The sequence below is a fragment of the Xylocopa sonorina genome, chromosome 6, assembly GCF_050948175.1.
Source record: "Xylocopa sonorina isolate GNS202 chromosome 6, iyXylSono1_principal, whole genome shotgun sequence".
Classification (NCBI taxonomy): Eukaryota; Metazoa; Arthropoda; class Insecta; order Hymenoptera; family Apidae; genus Xylocopa; species Xylocopa sonorina.
The window spans coordinates 1,849,078-1,868,612 of NC_135198.1; the positions used below are offsets into that span (position 1 = coordinate 1,849,078).

At 34.4% G+C, this 19,535-nt stretch overlaps 2 protein-coding genes and 1 long non-coding RNA gene across 3 annotated transcripts; 1 reads left to right on the top strand and 2 right to left on the bottom strand.

The window, feature by feature from the left end:
• Positions 1-2,569: 2,569 nt before the first annotated feature.
• Positions 2,570-3,464, top strand: Rpb5 (DNA-directed RNA polymerases I, II, and III subunit Rpb5). Its single transcript, XM_076896253.1, has 2 exons — positions 2,570-2,988; positions 3,064-3,464. Exons 1-2 carry the CDS (start codon positions 2,687-2,689, stop codon positions 3,392-3,394), a joined length of 633 nt encoding a protein of 210 aa, XP_076752368.1. The 5' UTR covers positions 2,570-2,686; the 3' UTR covers positions 3,395-3,464.
• A 1,342-nt stretch (positions 3,465-4,806) lies between these two features.
• Drk (growth factor receptor-bound protein 2 drk) lies at positions 4,807-9,610 on the bottom strand. The gene is made up of 6 exons (XM_076896289.1): positions 8,915-9,610; positions 7,995-8,092; positions 7,779-7,898; positions 7,530-7,695; positions 7,265-7,438; positions 4,807-7,196 (listed from the first exon to the last, which is right to left on the bottom strand). Exons 1-5 carry the CDS (start codon positions 8,990-8,992, stop codon positions 7,265-7,267), a joined length of 636 nt encoding a protein of 211 aa, XP_076752404.1. The 5' UTR covers positions 8,993-9,610; the 3' UTR covers positions 4,807-7,196.
• Positions 9,611-18,337: 8,727 nt separating this feature from the next.
• LOC143424650 (uncharacterized) lies at positions 18,338-18,730 on the bottom strand. Its single transcript, XR_013101957.1, has 2 exons — positions 18,651-18,730; positions 18,338-18,590 (listed from the first exon to the last, which is right to left on the bottom strand). It is a non-coding gene; the product is annotated as an uncharacterized LOC143424650 (long non-coding RNA).
• Positions 18,731-19,535: the final 805 nt, after the last annotated feature.

Below are 19,535 nucleotides of genomic sequence, written 5' to 3' on the forward strand. Positions count from 1 at the left end.
AAACTAAGCAATTTATTTATTTCTATTCGAAAATAGATACACTGACACGAAAGAAAGATAGAAAAACTTCTTTGTATTATTTTCTATAAACTATAACTTAATACAGCGATTTTTTCAGAAAACTCGTTAATTACTTTATCGTAAAAATACATACACTTATTTTATAAATATTTTTTTCAACTCATCGTTAAAAATTCATCTAACAAAGGTATATTTTATATTTAATAATCCTTACAAACGATAAAACCATTTACCACAAGAATATATGTACCAAAGGAAAACAAATAATTACGTTCAATATTTTCACCTGAAAATTGTGATACGCTAGTAAAGTAAACGTAACTTAATTAGTTCAACATTTTATAAGTAAATGTATCATTTATTACATTTCCTTAAACAATATGCTGCCATCGTATTTAATACTCTCTATTGGCATGAATTTTCCTGACGAATTGAAAAAATATATATGGCTCTCTCAGTAACTATAAATGTTGGCAAAGAACTATCAAAACGTCTGTCAGTACTCGTATGCGGATATCTAAACTCTGACGTATTTAATTTGTACGGAATAACAGGTGGTTCTCCATTAACAAATGTGACGCCTACGCCAATGCAGAAAAAATTTTTGAATGGAACGATGACACGCGTGTCACGCTGGTGCTGGCGCAGTGTCATTCGCACGCGTGCTACGCTGGTGACTAGAACGTGCTGTCACTGCGTGCCGGCATTTTAGCTAACGAATGCGGACGTAGATGACTACGGATCTGCTGACACTCCTCGGAAGTGTCGCTACAGTGCCGGTATGGTGTCGCCACCATCTTATCTTGTGTTGTCTGGGAAGTTTAAGAATCCAGAGGCATAGATCTATCTTATACCACAGTATACAGTAGCGAAACTCTCTGTCGGCACCTTTGATGTCGGCACTTTTGATGCACCACTACTGTGGTATAAGCACAGTATACAGTAGCGCAACTGGCCCGATTTTGTGTTACCAAATTTAATGCGCATGCGCGAAACAGGGCACCGAATCACAGTGCCATCTGAATTTCTGCCTCACTTGCTCTTTAGTTCTTCTTTCTCTTTCTTCCTTAGCAAACAAAAAGACGATTGAATATCTAACCAAACCTGAAGCTGAATTTGGAGGGAATTCAATATCTGTTGAAAGCTGCTTGAAAGCGTTGAAGCATGTTCAAGCTATTTCGAAGATTTTAGGAGAAAAAGGAAAGGAAGCAAAAAAGAATCAATTTAAAATAGTTGTTAATTTCTAAAAGTATTTTGATTAATAATTTAAGGGAATTGTTAATTTATATAAATATTTTAAATTATATATTCTCTTTGGAAGCACTTTGATCTTAGCTTTGTTTCAGATGTTGCTGCATTAATTTTATAATTAAAAAATGGACATAAGAAAGAAGTCAAATTTTGCAATACTGGGATGCTTAAAACAATTCAACGTGAAGCGACATTATTTTAAATTTCCAAAGGAACAAGACAGGTATAACATGTCTTATAATATGCCTTATGATTTTTTGATGCCATGCTTCTTTTGAGTAGTATAATATAAATATATGTAATATATAAATTAATATGTTATTGATAAAACTAATACAATTTTATATTACAGATGGTTGAAATGGGTAGATGCATGTAAAAGATATGATCTATTATCTAAAGGTCCACAATATTCATTTAACAATATTCGTCTGTGCCATTTACATTTTGAGGAAAAATTATTCAGAATTAATAAAGTTAGAGCTAGCCTTCATCCAGATGCTGTTCCAACACTATTATTGGGACGTGATACTAAACAACAGTAAGTTTAATAATAATTGTTAGTTTGACATAATTTCATTTAATGATTAAATTATTTGACACAATTTAATTTAATAAATAAATTCTTTTCAGAGATAATACAAATGTAATTGCAAAACAAAATGTTGCTACAGAAAAAGAAGAACTATCTAGGTATGTGAAATTGTATTTCATATTTTTTTGTTATAATTTTATATACAATTTTATAGTTCTATAATATATATCTCTTTTGTTGTAGTAATACATATGCAGAAGAGGCTGTAAAAGTTGAAGAAGAGAATAGGTAATATATACTAATAGAATAATTAAAATTATATTTTATATTGTTTTGTAATTTTCTATAATACATATTTTTTGTTGTAATATTACATATGCAGCAGGGGCTATAAGAATTGAAGAATTTTTCATTATATTTTCTCTTGTTTTTTCTTGTATAATATTTATGTTCTTACATTTTTATAGTCATAGTAACATGTGCATTTTATATTTTTTCGATTTTTACTTTCTTTCCTTGTTTTTCAGTGTATTAGAAATAATACATTTATTATTTTTATTAAATTTTGATTAACTAAACGTAAAAATAAGTTGGGCAGATAGAGAGTAAAAAAATGCAAGTGAGATTGAAATCTAGGTGGCACTGCGATTTGGTTGCTTCTGTCGCGCATGCGCACTCAATTTTATGGTACACCGACATCAAAGGTGCTGACAGAGAGTTTCGCTACTGTATACTGTGCTTATACCTTGTCAGTGATCACGTATAGGAAAATAGTCGCTTCATCCAAACGTGCTGTCCGATTAAAGCAGAAGATTCCAAAAGAGTACAAAGAGAATTTGACAATCTTTCGTTCACGGTTAATAAACATTTCCTCGAAAGATGGATGACGAAGCTGAAACGTATAAATTATGGCGAATAAGAAAAACGGTAATGCAATTGTGCCACGATCGAGGTTATCTAGTTACGCAGGATGAATTGGATCAAACATTAGAGCAATTTAAAGAGCAATTCGGTGATAAACCAAGTGAAAAGAGACCAGCTCGTAGTGATCTAATAGTTTTAGTCGCTCACAATGACGATCCAACGGACCAGCTCTTTGTATTTTTCCCGGATGAACCAAAGATTGGTATCAAAACAATTAAAACTTACTGTCAACGTATGCAGGAAGAAAAAATTCATAGGTAATTTGTTGTAACGAGTAAACGTTTACGTGTAAAAAGTTAATAATTTTAAGCTTCTATATTACTTTACAACAGGGCAATCATTGTTGTACAGCAAGGGATGACCCCATCGGCTAAACAGTCATTAGTAGATATGGCACCAAAATATATTTTAGAACAATTTTTAGAATCTGAATTACTCATTAACATCACAGAACACGAATTAGTACCTGAACACATTGTACTTACACCAGACGAGAAAGAGGAATTGCTTACCAGGTACAAGTTAAAAGAGAATCAGTTAATGCGCATACAAGCTGGTGATCCAGTGGCCCGTTACTTTGGTTTGAAACGTGGACAAGTTGTAAAAATTATTAGACCCTCGGAAACTGCTGGAAGATATATCTCATATAGACTTGTGTGTTGAATCAAAATTTCTACATCACAGACAAGTTTATTGCAGAGATTGAAATAATGTACATTATCGTTAAGAATAAGCTATATATATATATATACAATTTTTATAACTATTATATAAGATAAAGAAAAAATAAAAAACTGTTGGAACATATTGCGACAAATATTAAAGAAAAAGGTCCATATTTTTCACATAATACTTTATTATACCACAATTGTATTTTATAATCTCCTAATTAGTTAGGTACTAACTATACATCTGGCAGTAAATAACTACTGGCTAATAAGTATCTTTTCTTATAACAATACATTTCTGATCATAATACAAATTCATTTTAATTGGCTTATTGTCTATAGAAAAAGGAAAAAAGAAAATAGATGTATAAGCAATGTAATTTTATACAGATTGAATAGTAACGAATAAAATCAAGATCATTAAATAAAATTTGTTCAAACATATATATTTTATTATATCTCATTATTATACATTTGTTGGTCCAGATTTGTCATGGTATACTGTTGTCATACGACAACTCAATTCCAAATTCATTTAAGCAATTGTACACATATAGTTCCAAAACATTATTTATAACTATATGTATATTGCTTTATTTATTACTGTCTTGAAGACTTTGTTCTAATATTAAACAGAAATTATAGAAGGAATCGAGATAATCGTGTAAACAAAAAAGCAACAGCAGTAAAAAATTCAAGCAACGAGGAAAGTGAATTATTCATAAAAGGTTTACATAGCAATAAATTCTTTTTAAGTACAAAAGGCAAGTGAATCTATATGCTACGACCTAAGTTATCGTTATTAAACAATTTTTGACAAATTTCAACTATAATATGTTCATATTCCCAATAACATTAACCATAAAGCTAGAGTAAACTAGATAAACTTGTGTCCTAAAAATTTCAAACTTAAGTAACTGATTGCTATATTTTTTTTCAAATTTCAACTCCTTAGAAAGCGAACCACTAGTATATTATTCATATTTCAGTACGAGCTTCCAATTTTAATCAGCTACTTTAATTATCAGGAACTATATAAAATATAATAGCTAATTAAAAAATTATTAACAATAAAAAAGAAGTTTCGATATATTAATAATACAAAAGATGGCTTTATTTTTTATGAAAGCCATTTGTTCTTTGTTAAAAACCTATCCTTTATAGACTGCTTTCTCTTCTTTACTATATTTCAAATATAGCGCATGCATATAAGCATATAGGAGTATTTGTTTATATAGTATTCGCAAAGCAGTTATATGAGCTAACACATTACTTTTGATATAAAAAGTTTCAGTTTAAAAAAATAATAACTTTATTAATGGGCATAAGTAAATAATGCATGCAAATATAATTAATATAATATATTGTTATCAATAAAATAAACATAACGAATAATAATAATAATAATTACACAATAAGACTACATATCTTTATTGTTTACACGGAAATAAGAAAGCAAGATTGCCGAAATAATCAGATTAGAAATGTTTAAAAAATATACGCTCTTTTAAACGAAAAAAGCGTTCCAGACAAAAACGTTATACATACCATTCGTTAATAAAAGAGAATTATATTTCACATGGCCGATTTTTGCATTACATATACAAAGTAATTCAGACAAATGAAATAAGTCATACCTTCTCTCGAATGTACATAGTCAAACAAACGATAAATTGTATGAAACGTCGTAGAAAAAGATGGTAGGAAAAGAAGATAAATGGTTCAAAGTAAATAAATCATTACAGAGTCAGTTTCTATTTGCAAGTGCGACAAGATCATTAAATCATAGTAGCCACAAGTACGACTACAATCACGTTATTTTTTTTTATAACGAAAGACTTATATTGTTTGCAAAGATACAATTCTCTTACCATTCTGTATGAAATGCTATTAAGATGTAATGTTCTAAAAACATGGTTAGTTCGCGAGACATTTTATTTAAGAAGTAAGGTATACTTCCATCTTTTAAATGCTATAGAAAAGAATGAAAATGAGATGTGTGAAGTATGTACAATTCAATGGAGAATCGTTTTTATTTAGCACTTAATTTTTTATCGAAGATATTCATTTTTTAAATATTTTACGAACTAAACATCTTTCAATTGCTGCAACATTTAATACTTTTCTACACAGAATGATAAAAGGATTCGATATTATGCACACGAAAGTTACATATTCTATATAAACAAAAAAATGAAGCAATTGAAAATGGCACATGCAGCATTAGTATAATACTTGCAAAGAAATATAACCCTGTAAATGTAATCTCCTTTGAGTTATTCGTCTCTTCGCTGAAATATTTGTTTAATTACAGTTAAAACAAAAGTATGACTTCTTTCAATTAGCTGTATTTCTCTGCACATCGCTTTCTGACTTCTCAGAGAAATGCATTAATTGCGGAACATAAATTACGAAGACAGTAAATATCGTAAAATCAAATGGATTTCTCATGCAAAAATTTATACATTTATTCTAATTTCTTATGTTTCCTTCATTTACTAATATCTCTTAAATTACAAAGAATAAATCAGTCGTTGTGTTTGAAATTTTCCGTATGAATATGCATGTACCACGTTTGTGTTAAAAAAAACGTGTTTTCATTCATTTTTGTTTGTCATAAATTTTTAGAAGAGAAAACACAACATTCCAATAAAACTATGTATCATAGCATAGTTAGCAATGATAAAAATAAAATATTTCCAATCATTTGCGTACGACTGGAAAAAATTAAAAGGTGGAACAGCTTATATAAGCTGTTATTATTTTTTTTGCTAATACTTGAGAAAAATTTATCTCAGAAGATGCCAGAATAATTATTCCGCATCCGATCTGAATAGTACAAGTCTATATATGATACACAGCAAGTATTTCTGATGCAATGATATCAGACGTATCTTAACCGCTGGAAGAATATTTTCTTCCTCAAATATTTGTAAAAATATTCACAACATAGAGGCAGAATGGTGTGCATTTTATGCCAAAAGGCGACGCGTTTTAATGGCTATATCTATATAAAGTTCTTGTATCTCCCATATGGATAGCTTACTAGGCTCTTTATCACCAAGGTCCCCAATCTTCGAACAACAAATTCGTATTGAAAAATACAATGTTTATACCAGCCTGCTTATGAACCTGTCCTTCGAAACAATACGCATTTTCCTTTTTTTCATACAACCAATACTTCTCATTATTGATGTATACATTTAATGTTATATATCTTCGAACATGTACTCCATCAATGGACTACCAAGTTATAGAGAATACCATTTAAAATTTTATACTTGTCACATGTAAATACTATAAAACTTTTAGATCTACCAAGAGGTATAGACATTTCTCTATACATGTATACTTGAGTATTTACCAAAATGAAATTTAAGACAATTAAACATGGTATCTATTGTACAACACGCACAACGTCTATCAATAATGTTGAATAGTAGTATCAGTCCCGGTGAAAAATTTCCCTTATAGATCGAACAATAACGAAACAAACATACTACCCTGTTATATGTTATATATCAAGGAACTCTACGTTTGTTTATATAAGTTACTAAATGTGGAGAATATTTTCAGTGAGACCAATGAAAAGTACTGGTAATATCAAGTCTGTTTAAAATTTAAATTAAACTTTAAACAACTCTACGCCTAGACCACCAATACATCCTGGTAGCCCATTCGATAGGTGGAGTTTGTAAAATGTTGTTGATTAGTTCTGCAGTAAGTCTGATCCTGTATGTGATAGTGGTGGGATAATGCGGCCGATGCCTTTGACCTCTGTGTGCACAACATGAGGCCTGGAATGAATTATCGTTTGTTCAATGAAAGACAGAAAAAGATTGATAATAATGCCATTGGTATTTACCTAGGAGTGATACGGAGTAACATATGTAGATGGAAACAGGCCTCGTCTATTGCCAATTTCTCCATGCCACCAATGTTGATCTGTGCGGTCAGTAACAGTTATCACATCACCTCGTTTGAATTCAAGTTCACCAGGTTCTTGAGGTTGGAAATCATATAATGCTTGCACTAAACACTAAAACATAATGCAACTTCACGTTGTAAAAACTACTGTTCTATGTTTCGCTCGATGGTTTGTGATTACTGGTTATATAAGAGATAATTACTTCTTCTGGTACCATATCTCTCAGTTTAACATCTTGCGAGCGAGAAACAGATGCTGTACGATGATATTCTACTAATTCGTTAAGACTGTTAAATTTGACCACCCAAAGAAAGAATTTACCCTGAGCATCTCTCAATACCTTGAAATGTTGAACACCATCCGAACACCTGTGAAAATAATCATTTCAAAGCTAGTACAATTATTTCAGGCGTGTATTTATGGTAAAATTTAATCGAACATTTTTACTCACTTCACTGACAAAGAGAAATCACCAGGGGAACTTTCACTGATTCTAATAAGAAAGGCTCCTTCATGTTTATTCCTTAATAGTCGTTCTGCATCTGCTCTGGTTATCCTTCCATAATACCAACTAAATACCAAACAGATCGCATTTAAGACATACCAAATTAGATTTCCATGAAAGATACATGAATACTTTATAAGAGAGATTTTTAAAAATACCTACTCGTGATTTTTCATCTCTATGTAATTACTTGGAATTAATCCTTCTCTGGAATCTAATTCAGCTCTGTACCAATTCATATCATCTTCCATATTTAGAATCTGCAAAAGAACATTGCTGCTTTTGCTTATTTATTGCAATCGTGATTTAATATGAAATACTTTTACAAGGAAAAGAATGTTTAGGAGTCGGAATACTGTACAATTTAATATGTCGATCTAATTTTTGTTTTTCCAATTACAATGTCAATTAAAGTCATGACAAACAATTAACCAATGCAAAAACTTGAATATGAATAATAAAATGTGTAAATACCACCAAATCTTTTGGTTTGGATTTATGTTAAATTCCTAAAAAGAAATCATATGCACGTAAAGATATACATCTTGAATTTTGTTAGCAATAAAACAATCTTTGATTAGTAACTTATTTCTGTTTACATCAACTTTTTTTAAAAACTAATTATATTAATTATAATAAACAATCAATTTAACAAAACTAAACAACTAATTTAAATCACATCGTAAAGGAAGAAAGGAAAAAATTTCTTACTATTAATGGGACATCACATGGTAAGTTCTCTGTTGCATATTCGAAAACAGAAACTAATAAAACTAAGAAAAGAAAAAAAGGAAAAAACTAGCATTGAAAGTTATTTGGGAACAACAAAGCCGACATAATTCAATAACTAATAATTTAAAATAGATTCTATTACTAATACTAAGAACAATCGTTAGTTTATGAGAATGGTGCGCATTGTTGCGAACATCTTTAAGCGACATGCGATAGCCGCTGGTAATGAAAGCAGTTCGGAAAGTTCGGGATCGGTAAGCTCTCTTCGATAAGTCAGGAATGGGAAACCGTTTGCTAGTACTTTCATGATCGAGAAACGATTGCCCCGTTATTCGAGATATAATACGAACCTTCAAGATTTGGCTTCTACGAAAACTAAGCTCATCGTCGGCCGTTGCCGTAAAATCGTGCTTTGCTATCGCCTCCATTCTTCTTCCTCGTCCCTCGAGAACAAGTACGAAAGAGAGGGAAAAAGAGAGGCAGTACTGTATCTAGTCTTCCAAAGGCAGTAAAAAAAATCAGCTCGCTTTGTTTGTTAGTAAAATGGGATTAATAAAGGTATCGGTGATTTTATTTAGTCCCTTTAAACGAAGGCAAGAGGTCCTCCTTGGTGTAGTAGTTTTATCGTCCCGACTAAAGACACGTAGTGCTCTCACGATACAACGCGCACACACACACACACCGACCACTTGTGCTTTTTTTCTGTTGGTGCGATTTTGTGAATCAGTCCCTCGTCAGAGCACCTCGGCTAATGGCACGTTAAAGCGTACATATTAAGCGTGATTACAGTGCTTTTCATAAATGCCGATTGTCTTTTCAGTCACTTCCCCGTCGAACTGTCAAAACTGAAAATACGATCGTGCACTCTCACGGCTGTCCATCGCTCGTCTTATCAGGCATTACACTCCCGACTCTCCCACTGATCCTCTCACTGTGTTTCGGTCCAACAATGCGCACTGGCCACTGCGCACCCTGACGTCCGAATTTTATCCCGTGAACAGAAACACGTTTAATTTACCTGGACGCCGATCGACTAATCGCCAATACGAGATACGAGTTAAACGACCGTACGCGCTCGTCGCAGGATTTTGTATGCCACGGAAAGACGGACACGATTCCGCGAAACGAAACTACAGCGTACTACTTTTCCGTGGCGCAGGCGCGCGCATGCGTGCTCCGGAAATGCTGCGTCGACTACTCCACCACCATTTTATACTTTATGAGATCGCCAGAATACATGCCCATGTTGTGACTTTCCGAAGGTACTCGCTGCATTCATGTACCATTTTAATCTTTCGCCGAATATGTTTCGCCTTCCTCGCCTTTTTCCCAATTTAACCTAAGCTATTGTACATACATTCCTATCCCACGACTCGAAGTAAAATAAGAGATTAAACAGTCAAGGAGAAGTACGATCCAGTAAATCGGTCTGACATACCTATCAAACGATTGTACAAACGTTCCCGAGTATTTTCGACGTTCGATACGTTTAACCATCTCTGTGGAACAATATCAATTTTCACTAATATTGCCGGACGAATAAATACGAGGAAGACAGGTAACAAGACGCTGTGCATTTTCCGTCGTTTCCTGCTCTGTAGAATAAATTGCGATTGAGTAATAGGTATCCAACGTTTAGTAATTGCTAAGTAAAACCTATAGTTCTCACACAATTATTCTGTCTATCGTATGGTGCTAATACCACGAATGCAGTCTTAGGAATAGAAGAGATATAGAAAATCATTTCAAATTTTGTTAGTTTTTTTAGAACAGTTTAGACTTTTGCATTGTAAATTGTTACTCGTTAGAAATAGAGCCATTGGTCGTGGAACGAATAGACATTTCGCGTGATCGTTATTGTCGGACCATCACATGAATTATAAACAATAGTGAAAGCAGCCTCGGACGTTGTATATGTAGCCAGTGCTAAAAATTTCTTTACCATTACCACGGATTGTCTACCAGGAAAAAAGTAGAGATCGGATAACATTACATAGGAAGTAAATATATATGTCGGAAATTATTTTTTCCATTTAGTGGTTGCACACACCTCGCGACGTTTTCGCTCTATCTCTACAATTAACCGTTTCAGGGAATGGATCGATACGTCCAACTGTTGTTAACTTTACAGAGTCTGCGTTTGTTTTGAAAGAATAGAAAAAGAAAGAAGCATACCCCACGCGATGCTTGATCGATACAATTGTTTATTAGAGTAGAAGTGATTAATGCAAGGAGAAATTTGTTTAAGTTAACCACGCGGATCAATAATTTTTCACTATACATAGATGTCGTCAAATGCGTAGGGCGCGTTAAATAAAGCGCGCGTTATCATCGCTGTTCAAGAAGTGTTATGACGGTCTTTAACGCGTTCTCATCCTCTTCGCTTCTTTCTTAAAAATAAACTAAGAAAAGTTTCACGAAAACAGGGGAAAAGATTTTTTTAGAAATTAGAACAGTTTGTAGATTCTTTTCATCGCGTTACTATTATGACAAACAGAAAAAAGGGTAGAATTGTTTAAAAAATAAAACGGTCGCATCGAGAATCTTTGATCGGTGTTCGTAAACGAAAAGCGGCCAAGTGCAGGAGTTTTCGTTCTTGAAACAATTCCGGTGCGTGTTAACCGGGTCAAAAATTCCTGTAAATCCTTGCCATCGTTCTAAGAGTGAGACCGTCACGCGACAGCACCGGCTCGCAACTGTGTACTGAACTCTTACGTAAGACTCGACATGCGAATACATTGTTTATTTGGGTTATTGCTCAGTTGTTCGGAGGGGCCGATGTTTTTAGAAAAGCAACGCGCCGTGCGCAGCGATACAATACGGTTGCGCGCGTTAGCGCGGAAATTGAATTACCTTTGTGCCGACTGCAGCGATGAAAGCGAGGCCGGATTGTACCATTTTGCAAACGGTCTTCCAATTAGGCGTAGCTACGAAGTGCAAGTCGCGCGACAAAGGATCTTGACGGTGACGCTTCCGTTGCCCTTTGTTCTAGATTCTACGCCTCATCGATCATACGTATTGTAGTCAAATTTAAAAGCGTCTTTCGAGCACTAGCAACTGGAGGATTAGAAATTGGAAAGAATAATAAGACGATATATGTATCAGTGACGGCTAAAATTAGTGGAGATGTTGCATAATTCCATGCAAAGATTTTTTTACCTATATCATAAACTGGGGGATGACTTCTGGCATTAAGCTTGAGGATTATTTATTGTACAAGTATAAAGAAAGAATTAAAGAAACAATATTGGTTATATTAAATGTTATCGATAATATCGAGAAATAAAGGGTATTGCAGTTCCGCAGTGCCTATACGCGAACCATCACTGTGTATAATACTTAATTTAAAGACAAAAAGTCTCCCAGGTACGTAGGCGCGTTAATTTTTGTTACAAAAGTGAAAAACTCATTTTCAATTCCAGTTTTTGAAATTTGAAATGCAAACGTATCCGATAGTTGAGTTTAATTTGAAAGAATGGAATCGTTAACTAACAGAATGATGAGATGAAGATTTAAAGCGTCCCATTGTGCTATCCTTTGAAAAGATTTTTGCTATTTAAAGTAGCGTCACGCGTTAGATCGTAGAAAAGGAAAGTTTTGGGTGCGAAAAGAAAGCATTGGATCCAGGGGATGATATTGGCTGGTAGAGAAATTATATTTGTTCGGTCGGATCTTGAACGAAACGGGTCGGTAGCAGCGTGATCAGAATTTTTATGAAAAGACAGTGGCGAATTCATGAATACGCGCGCGTTCGCTTCCTGTTCAAGATTTACGGGCATCACAAACGCACGTTTCCGTCCACATTCAATGAAAGTTTCCAACCCATTCGTACGCCATTTAATCGAGCTAACCCTAGTCTTCGTTCACAATAACGAGCGTAATTTCGTCGTGCGTTTCTTTGACAACGAGTCGTCTTGCAAATCCAAGGTTCGTATTAAACATTTTTTTGAAAACTTCCTACTTTTCACAAACGAATTAAAATTAATTCTTTTAAGTATAAAGTTTCGCATAGAACCAAGGCCCTTGGAGCATAAAAATTACAAGCAGAGGATAGAGTTTCGATAACGGAAAATATAAATTGTACGTGATAATAAAATCCGGTTAATCGAATTCAAACGAAATTCAGCCTTTATTAAGGTTTCCTGCGACTTCACGTATGCCTTTAACACCAGCGTTCTCATTATCATAACCGTTACGTTATTACGGTCTTACGAGGACTGACACTGTTACACGTGTCAGACGGTCATTAACAATGAACAATTACATTAACTATGCGTAGAATATTGACATCGACTACTAATGGCTTCATTATAATATCATAGTTACACGTAGCGACAACCTTAATTGTTTTTTACTATCAAGTAATCGTCATGAAAGATGTGATGAAATATTAATTGACAAATAGGATACAAAACGATCGGCAAACGAAACGAAACCACGAATTACATCCTAAAATTGATTTCACGTATAATTTTTAATATTTCACATGCGAAAACAGCGGATATTATGATATATAATATTATAATAGTTATAGGTGTATACAGATCCCGGATTAACCTTAGACTTGAAATCGTCTACGGCATACTGGTCCATTCCTCGAAGAATACAAACGGCAAACAAGAGAAAGAATGAAATTGGGGGGAAGAAAAGGAGTGTTTGAAAACAAGGTTGAAGACAGAGGGGACGGTAAAAAGAAGGGGGCAGAGAAGCAGGATGAAAGAAGAAACGTGAGAAGAGATGAGAAAAGTAGGCGGAAAAGGTGCGGAATAAGAAGTGTTCTATCCGCGTGCGAAGAGCATTCCCGATGAAAATGCAATTTCGGTTCTTGGCCGGAGACGTCGCCACTACCGGTGACGGCATCTCCGCGGTGGTTCGTACCCCTTGAACATTGTTGAAGACACGGCCCCTCCTGCGCACAGAAGTTCGCCTCTTTGGCATGTTCAGAGAGATGAAAGGCTCCCATGGCTGTCAAAAGGAAAGGGAAGAGAGGCAAGGGCCCCACCCGACAATGGCCCTGAGCTTCAAGGTTTTCAGCCTCCGCATCCAAACCTCGGAGGTCCAATCGTTAGATTTCAACCGGGCCCGTTAAGCGATTCCGATTTGTTTAGATTAGAAGAACGCACCCGCCATCGTATCACGATTTTCGAACCGCGTGAAATTTCCTCGGAAAACTTTCTTGTTCTTCCCAGGAATTTTCTGTGCAAAGTCTCGAGGGAAGAGTAAAAAAAGGAAGGGGGAAAAGGGGGCGAGAAACACATCGGTTTCGATTATTCACGGGAGAAACGTTTCCTCCTTTAACAGATTGCGAAACGGAGAAAGAAGGCGGTTCTATATTTATATTGGTTCATTTTGCATCCTTGTCGACGAGGTGAACGACCAGCGGCGTCTCGACGGAGAGAGCCTTCTTCGGCAACGAAAACCGGAACAACGTGTCCGATGAATTTTCTACGAGGTGTTTGAGCGCACTGCCAATGATTCAGCGTTCTTGATCGATTGCCACGGGAGCGAGGGGTGGGGGGATATCGATGATGATGCACATGCTTCGCTTTGTGTTGTTACGTATCTCGACGCAAATCTTTTGATGTTCCTGAACTTGTGTTCCCGCGTGCGGGGACCGATCGGAGCAGAACCTAAATTTGTAATTGTTTTTAACTATTTTTGGCTACGTGAACTAATATTTTCTTACTACAGCACGATCGTATTAAAATATTCTGCTAATTCCAATATTCATGTAGGACATTCTTAGAAGGAATAACAATAAAAATTAGGAACACTTTGTAGAATATAGTCACACATCTTTATATCGGAGGTCTCGTTCTTAAATCGAGGATTGAGAATGATAAAAAGGCCGTAAACAGGTTTAAGTTTTGACCTTCTACCTTTTTTTCTTAGAATATCTAACGTATTTTAAGGTTTATACATTTTATAATTTATTCAAAACGTATGCATGTTTCTATATTGATAGAATTGCGGCTATAAATATTATAGTCATTGGAAACTATAACTATTATTGCCTTCGAAGTGGTACCTCTTTACATTCGTACAAATTAAACAGCGGTTATAAACGATAATCTATACGAAACCTGTATTTAGGTACAGGTACCTGTATTTTAGGAAAAGAGTCTTGAAACCCGTTTTGTTGGGTACTGTCAAGTACCTTTATCACAGTGAAGTCGACAAATTTCCTTTCTTTTAACGAACTCTAGAATTTAAAAAAAAAAAGACAAAAATAATGAAAAGTTATGTTAGCTGAATAGGTAGGATGATTTACTAACTGCATAATCAACCTTTAGTCAGAAAGTCTCCCTTAGTTTCAAACTTTTAAGCTACAGTATCCATGCAGATGTTTGTTGGTTTTATAATAGCTACTAAACAGCTCTATAGACTTGTGATTTACGCGTGTATTAGTTAAAACACGTGCAAACACGGTTACAAGTGATATCGCAAATCACAACGTAGCCGCTCCGGGAATTAATTTCACACCTTGTGCATACACATAAGCACTTTCAGTCTTATAACGAATGACGAAGATGTTAAGTAAACAACGAATGAAGGGATGTTATAGGCACAAATAATAAAGATATCAAACTAAACAGTATGCAAACATTACATTTAAATTCAGATAAATAAAATGGAATACTGTCGATGGTATAGTCGATCAAAAACGCATATTTAGTGCTGTTTTAAAAACGCTGACATCCAAATTAATTGATCAGTTTTCATTGCAAATACAATGAAAACACGTGTACCACCTGGTGTATATCCATCATCTAAAGAGACGGAGGAAGCAAAACAAAAAGATAGAAGAATTTAAATTCAATCGATGGAAATGTTACCGTAAATCCGCATCACGATTGCGGCTGACGTCATCCTCTGACGCACCATCATCTAACATAGTCTAGTATTGTCTGTTGAACATTCAATGTTCTATTTGCTATTAGGCATATTGGCGTTACTTTCTAATTGATAATATTCCGAGCTGTTAAAATACACATTAATGACTGTACAATTTGCGAATTTAAAAAGTTCAAATGAAATGATAGGAAGTGACAAAGATCAACAGAGAACCTGGAATATTTATTATGAATCAAAATAATGTTTTCTTGAATCTTGAGCATTTTTCTAAACTCTAGTTGTATCTTCAAATAAAAAGGTGCTTGAAATTATAATAAAAAATATATGTTATTTTTAAATTGTATAATAGCATAATTCTAAATATATCCGTTGAAGCTCTAGAATTTTTAAATTTCTGTCAACTGAATAAAAGGGTGTAAAAATTGAACCTTTAATTTTTTGTTGCTGAACATGTGAAAATGCTTGCTTCAGTAAGTGCTGCCATCTTCTCAATTAAAGTTCTGTTGATAAAGTGGAACGCTGTATGTCATAATCGGTGATTACTTGAATTTCACGCGCGAATAAACAGATCATTTCTTATTTACGGACTCTGTAATAGGTGTTTCTGTTTCCGAAAGGGGGTTTAGGTTACTAAATACTTGTACATCGATATCTTCAATACGGCACAATCTATTTTCAATTTCAGACAATGATTTTTCGTTATCAAATTTGCATCCAATGGACGGGTAAACTAGGATTTCGGAATACCGTAACTTTGTAAGAGAATGAGCACGATTTTTCCATATAATTACAAGCTCAATGAGATAGCAAGCGCAATGAAAAGCCTCGAGGAGTAAAGGAAATATCCCGTGCTGTTTCAAAAAAAGTAAAAGAGCTAAACAAATTGCAATCAAAATGAAATTTTTTAGTTACACTGATAGAGTAAAAACAGTTAATTTCGAACAGAACAGAGTCCAAATGAAGTTGTCCTCGAGCGTATATCCGCGGAGCGCTATAAATTTTATCTGTATCTAGGAAAGGCTACAAACCGAACGGTAATTTAAAGCTTTGAAATATGTATATATGTACCTAAGTGCAATTTTTGTCTCATTCTCAAGGATAGGTTATCTTTTTAATGAATCGCAGTAGATTCAAAATATTACTACCTAGTTCTTTTGCAATAACTCTATAACTATGATTACAATAATATACGCTTATCATCATTTATTCATTATTACTTTAACTTCCACAAAGGCTTGTTCTTCCTTTTCTTTCTATCCAATTCTTTCCTTTAAAACACTTTTTTCATATTAATCAAATTTATTGAATTATTCTGTTCCGTGTTTCTAAAGTTGATAGAAGGAAATTCTTTAGGGTTGATATTCGACCTAGTAGTCCTTCGTTTCCTTTTGTGGTATTATGTTTCGTGTCACTGTTCCGCCAGAAATACACGAACACTGTATTTCTTTCATAATTAATATATTTGAAGCTGTCGCACTTAACAATAAATCGATGATTCTTCTGTTCAAGGTCAGTGTTGGGTTTCAATGATATCAAGTCAATGTTTCTGCTTGGTGTTGATGCAATATCATAAAAATAATAAAGTTTGAGCATTTATAAACGGATTTATGAATTATATCTATATACACCTCTTGTCAATATTTTGGCGGATCTGATCGTAACTCGTTTTTTCTACTTTGTATTTCTTCGTGTTTTGTTTACAACATTATATAAATTGCATAAATTTTATTTTAATCCTTACAACTGCAGAGGAAAATAACCGTGTGACAGGAATGTAGAGATTTCGCTTCCTTTCCTGGCACCATTTTTGTATGAAGTTTAAACATGTACATATATACTCTAATTATCTTTAGACTAAGACCATTAATGTAAACATAGTCTTGTTTACATTTCAGTCAGTATTACGTCGGTATATATGTATATACATCCATACACTCTAGATCTAGCAGTAGAACTGCAAATACTACTTTTACTCTAATATTTGCATTTCTATGCTACTTTTTTATAACATATTTTTACAAATTTTTAGTGTATACATAGGTATAAATATTTTTTTTAATTCGCTATGTACAAAGGAAGCGGGCAAGTTTTTCGCACAATTTTTTACTTATAGCTTTAAATCAGCAGTTTCGATACGCAGAAAATGCCAACAGCAAGATCTTTTAGGATAAATAGTCAAGCTGGGTATAGAATTACTGATTTTCGGAAATGTCGTAGCGAAGACAGCAGGTGTGCATCTCTTGCAGACGTACAAGTAATAAGAACATAATATATTCGAGCGTAGAGAAGGAGGAGCCTTTGCGGGTGCAAGAGTGTGAGTGATCATGTCCTGTACTTTCCTAAGCACCTGCGGAGCCAGAACAGATCCGGCAGGTGAAAAAGTATACGGGGAACCCCGAAAAACTTTATGTAATCCTCGATGAACAGGTAAACTAGTGGCATCGAGATCTTAACTAGACATTTTGCTAGGTCAAAATTTAACACACTTCATACTTTCATATTCAAAAACTTATTAGTTCTTCAAGCACCAGATTCTTAGTTGGCCAGTAACCTTTTCCCTGTTACCAAATTTTGCTTCGCTGACTCTTTTAACGAGCGATATAGAAATGCCAAGTATTTTAAACTATTAAATATGTACACGTACTTAAGTGCAATATCTTTTTAGTGAATTGTAGTGAATCCAAAATATACCATCTAATTCTTTTGCAATAACTTTGTAACTATGACTATAATAGTAAGTTTATTATTATTGCTTTAACCTCTACAAAGGCTTACAATTCTTTCTTTCAAAATTCTTATTTTTGTGTGAAAGTAACAATTTCTATTGCACTTTTATTTTACACGTAACGATGCTATTCTAAGGAAAGACATTTTGAAAAAGATAAGCGGTTAAGTTCAGAGCGGATTGAATCTTTAAAACAAGCCTCCGCGGTAGAGCGTGCCGATGTTCCCGTCGTGTTTCCCGGGTAACTTTTGTGCGTCAGACTTTATCGCCGGAAAAAAACTCGTTAGCCTGGCGCGGCCTAGCTGGCCTGGTTCCAGAACAAGCCGGCAGAGGTCCGGGCGTTACGTGCGGAACCGAGGCCGCGCCGATGAATTTCGTGACGTAAGAGAATAAAACCACCATAAAGGCTTGCTGGTTCATTAGCGCAAACCGCGGAGCATGGCATCCTTGTAGAGAGAGCGAGGTTATAATCCATAGTCTGATCTCAGCGTACCCACAGTACGTACCTATAAAACGTGCGTCGCGTTGGCACAGAGCTGCGATACTCGATGAGAGAGCGCATAAAACGATCCAACGTTTACTATCACGGGAACTCGGTTAGACCTATTTCCCTTAATACCTCCGTTTCTCTACTTTAGATAATAATTTTAGGTTAAACTACTGACAAATGAAAAGTTACAGAACTTGATTAAAAGTAGATGTGGAAATTTATATTACTTAGTAGAAATAAAATACGTTTCAAACATTACGTTTGTCATTTTGACAAGCATGCGCGTTAATGCGCAGCTTTCTTTGTTTCAACTTCTAACTGTCTCAATATATTATCGGTATAAAATATTTATTATCATATCGCAACAATATAATCGGCAGAGATTAATTCAATATCTTACGATACACGCTTTTTTCCGAATAAAATCTTGATGTTTACTTGTTGTGAATAGTGCTATTTGTTCTTTTTATTCTTTTTATATTTTCTTTTTATTAATGTTTCAAATGTTGGTAATTTGAACAGTTAAAAGCGTTACTCATTTCTTAAGCACATTTCGTGGTGAATTATCGACACGAAATGCAGTCCCCCGGTCGTCTAACATGCTGCAGCGAAACGCAGCATTAAGGAGAGATAATATAGTTGACTTCCACTCGGAGAGGTCGGGTAGATAAGAGAAGAGTGAACCAGCGAAATTGACTTTCGTAATTACCGACCGAGACTGCAGCAGTATCTAAGGTAGTATTCGACCGATCTACGACCGCCAGATCATTCGAACATGATAAACTTTGCAATTTATACGCAAACAGAACCGATTAGTGCCCATTTGTTCGATTCGCTAATAACTGTTGCGATCTTTTTTATAGAATGGAGATTGATCTGTATGTTGCCGTAAGTACTATTA

What these genes read in the sequence shown, in the direction of transcription:
- Drk (XM_076896289.1), bottom strand. Translation starts at nt 8,992, where the DNA reads ATGGAGGCGATAGCAAAGCACGATTTTACGGCAACGGCCGACGATGAG. An exon ending in GATTTCTCTTTGTCAGTGAA is followed by an intron (nt 7,696 to 7,778) that starts GTGAGTAAAAAT and finishes TTATTTTCACAG; the next exon opens with GTGTTCGGATGGTGTTCAAC. An exon ending in GAGATATGGTACCAGAAGAA is followed by an intron (nt 7,439 to 7,529) that starts GTAATTATCTCT and finishes ATTATGTTTTAG; the next exon opens with TGTTTAGTGCAAGCATTATA.
- Rpb5 (XM_076896253.1), top strand. Translation starts at nt 2,687, where the DNA reads ATGGATGACGAAGCTGAAACGTATAAATTATGGCGAATAAGAAAAACG. An exon ending in CAGGAAGAAAAAATTCATAG is followed by an intron (nt 2,989 to 3,063) that starts GTAATTTGTTGT and finishes ACTTTACAACAG; the next exon opens with GGCAATCATTGTTGTACAGC.